This window comes from Austrofundulus limnaeus, unplaced genomic scaffold (assembly GCF_001266775.1).
Source record: "Austrofundulus limnaeus strain Quisiro unplaced genomic scaffold, Austrofundulus_limnaeus-1.0 Scaffold6, whole genome shotgun sequence".
NCBI classification, from domain to species: Eukaryota; Metazoa; Chordata; class Actinopteri; order Cyprinodontiformes; family Rivulidae; genus Austrofundulus; species Austrofundulus limnaeus.
Window position 1 is genome coordinate 470271 of NW_013952408.1, and position 2779 is coordinate 473049.

Below are 2779 nucleotides of genomic sequence, written 5' to 3' on the forward strand. Positions count from 1 at the left end.
CATTTTTAATGTTATTTGGCATTAATCATGTTAAAATATAAAATCAAAACTACAATGGAGTAACAATTTAGGGAGTCTTGAGAAGACGTTTTCTTTCTATTCTTGGTTGGACAAAACAATCTTCCATTGCAAAGAATTCTTAAATATTTAAAGCACCAGATGGATCACCAATGAACAGTATCCTCACTAAGTTACATTAAAGTTTGATTAAAAAAATAAAAAGAAAGGGGTTTTGTTCTTTCATATAAGATTAAGCTACATGTGAGCAAAAGATCAAATAAATCACAGGGACACACTCTCATGTTTCTGCCCTGGGCCTGTATGTAACGCATCTGAGCACAGAGAAATGTTGGCCAAGCACATGCAACCCTTGCGTGTCTACTTTATATCACACTGAAACGCACACTCGCACAAAAAAAATAAAAATGTCACAGCCAGTGTGTATGGTCAGCTCTGAGTGTCAACCTGATTTCGAATGAAATCTAATATTTATGTACAGATTGTGACTGAAACTGTCCTCAGGAGTTTGTTGCCCTTTACAGTATGATATCCAGTCTGGCCAGCAGCATTGCATATTACTACCACTGACCCTCAGCCAGTATCTGAAAGGTTACGCTCCCCTCGCTTATCTAACCCAACCAGCCTCTTCCACCTTGGCCCCACGAGGACTCCCCGGAGACAGACTGCAGCTACCATTAGCGCACATGTCAACACACAGCATTTACATACACCACTGTGAAAGCCCATTAAAGATTGCACAGCTTCTTAGATGCGCATGCTGAGACAGGAGCTTTTCAAAATCAGCCTCAGCACTTCTAATAGGTAACCACGGGCCGCTGCTCAGAGGTGAACGTGAACCTGACTTTGGAGTCTAAGACTATTACCGTTAGAGAACAATGGAGAAACAGAGAAAGGAGCCCTTTCCGAGAGCAAACACAACGTGAGCTGGAAGCCTCCTCCTTCACTAATGGAAAAGGAGAGATTGTGAGCTTGTGGGAAATAGCGAAGCCGCCTGGTGGTGCTTTCACGAGCCCAGCACCCTGTAGGCAGAGCAATTAAAGCCTGTTTGGTTGCGTGCATCACAAAGGCATCTGATTTTTTTTCACTCTGAGCTGCTCCACCAGATTAAATTCATCAGAGTTGACTTGTGAGTTTTCTGCAAAGATGCAGCATAAATGCTGAAGAAGCTGAAATTGAGCTGTCATATCTAAAAAAAAATAAATAAATAAAAAAAAACAGGGGGGAAATACTGAGATCAAAGCAAGTAAATGATGGCTAAAAACTGTTATTATTGCCTTTCTTTTGGCTGCTTTCCGCTGCTGGGGTCACCACAGCGAGCAAACTCACACAAGTGCTTTGGCAACTGTTTACTTCCTGGGCTTGAATCCACAGCCCCTGGATTACAGGTCTGCGGCACTAACCGCCAAGCTAATTCAGCTCCGCAACAACAGCTAAAGCTAAAAATAGCAAAGGATTAGCTAAAAGCTAAATGTGAYGAAACAATATTTAAAAAGAGCAAATAGAAATATAAGCTAAACGCTAAAACTAGCAAAAACAATGAAAACATCTTGATGCATTTTTATGTGGAACGACATGCTAATTGGAAAACATAAAAAAGAGAAACAAAAAGTTCCAAAAACCAAAAGTCACAGCACCCATCTCCTGAATGAACTGAAAGCTTTGGTGTGAACAGCTAAATTAGCGCAAAGTATGCAGAAAAAACAAAGAAAGAAAACCTACAAAAACGGGAAAAGTGAATAACCGTAATCATGTGCCAGCAAGATAAGTCTTAAAATAGCAGGGCTTTCTATCCTGTCATCTGAAGAGCTTATTATATGCAGATGAAACTAAATTCCTGACAGAAGGGGTGATGCGTCTTTGCAGAGCGCAGCCACATCAAACACATCGGAGTGTTCTTTGCTTTTTGGCTGAGCATCCCTCACACTCTGCCCTGCGAAACCATCTCTGTCATAATGCCCTCCTGCTAAGCCATCTGTATTTCCAGGATCTGGTCTCCATCACTTCTTATCCGTCTCTTCAGACAACTGCTGTTTTCTCTGTTTGCTTTCATCACTTCCCCCTGCTTCGTGTTTTCGTACCCATCACTGCTTTATTTCCTAACCGCACAGCTTCTGCCGGTTCTCACCATCGTGGTTGGGGTTCCCCAGGGTCCACGGCTCATCTGAGTCGAAGTGCGTGTCCCCTCCTATGCCCGGGCCTGGGAAGTAAGCGTGAGCGAGAAAACCGCCCTCCCCGTCGAAAGGTGAGCTGTCGCCGTGAAAGCCCGAAGCGAAGATGATGGTGATGTCCACGTCACGTCTGCCGGTCTCCAGGGCGCTGAACGGAACGGCCTCGAAGCGCAGAGGAGTCACACCCTGCCACACGTCAAACGCACGTCGAATGGCATCGTGAGTCTCTCGGGAGCCCACCTTTGGTGTGATATTTTTGATGCTGTAGGTAGAGAAACAAATACGCCATTATAAAACTGGAGAAATTGCATTTCCTGCAAAAACGCTTGTGTGAATGCTTCTTGCTGAAAACTTAAGTTGAAAGCTGCTGAAATTGAGCTGAAAATTATTATTGTTGTTTGAATTTATACTTGAGGAAAAAGGGGGCAGATATTATAAGATTTTGTTCTTCTGCTTCCCTTCAATTCGTTGTGTTTAATTTTTTTATTTTTATTGTATAAAAAAATTGTTTTTTAATGAAATGAGTAAAAAATTTATGAAATGAAATGAAAAAAAATGAAAATATTTAATAGCTAAAGTGTTAATGCGAG

General features: G+C 42.0%; 1 protein-coding gene across 4 annotated transcripts in view; it reads right to left on the bottom strand.

Moving 5' to 3' along the window:
* Positions 1–2779, bottom strand: part of mmp16b (matrix metallopeptidase 16b (membrane-inserted)) — a 29903-nt gene that overhangs the window by 9971 nt on the left and 17153 nt on the right. For all 4 annotated transcript variants that reach the window (XM_014029236.1, XM_014029241.1, XM_014029228.1 and 1 more), the window contains one exon: positions 2147–2451. In XM_014029236.1, coding sequence (XP_013884690.1) covers positions 2147–2451 — 305 coding nt within the window. The remainder of the gene's footprint in view (positions 1–2146; positions 2452–2779) is intronic.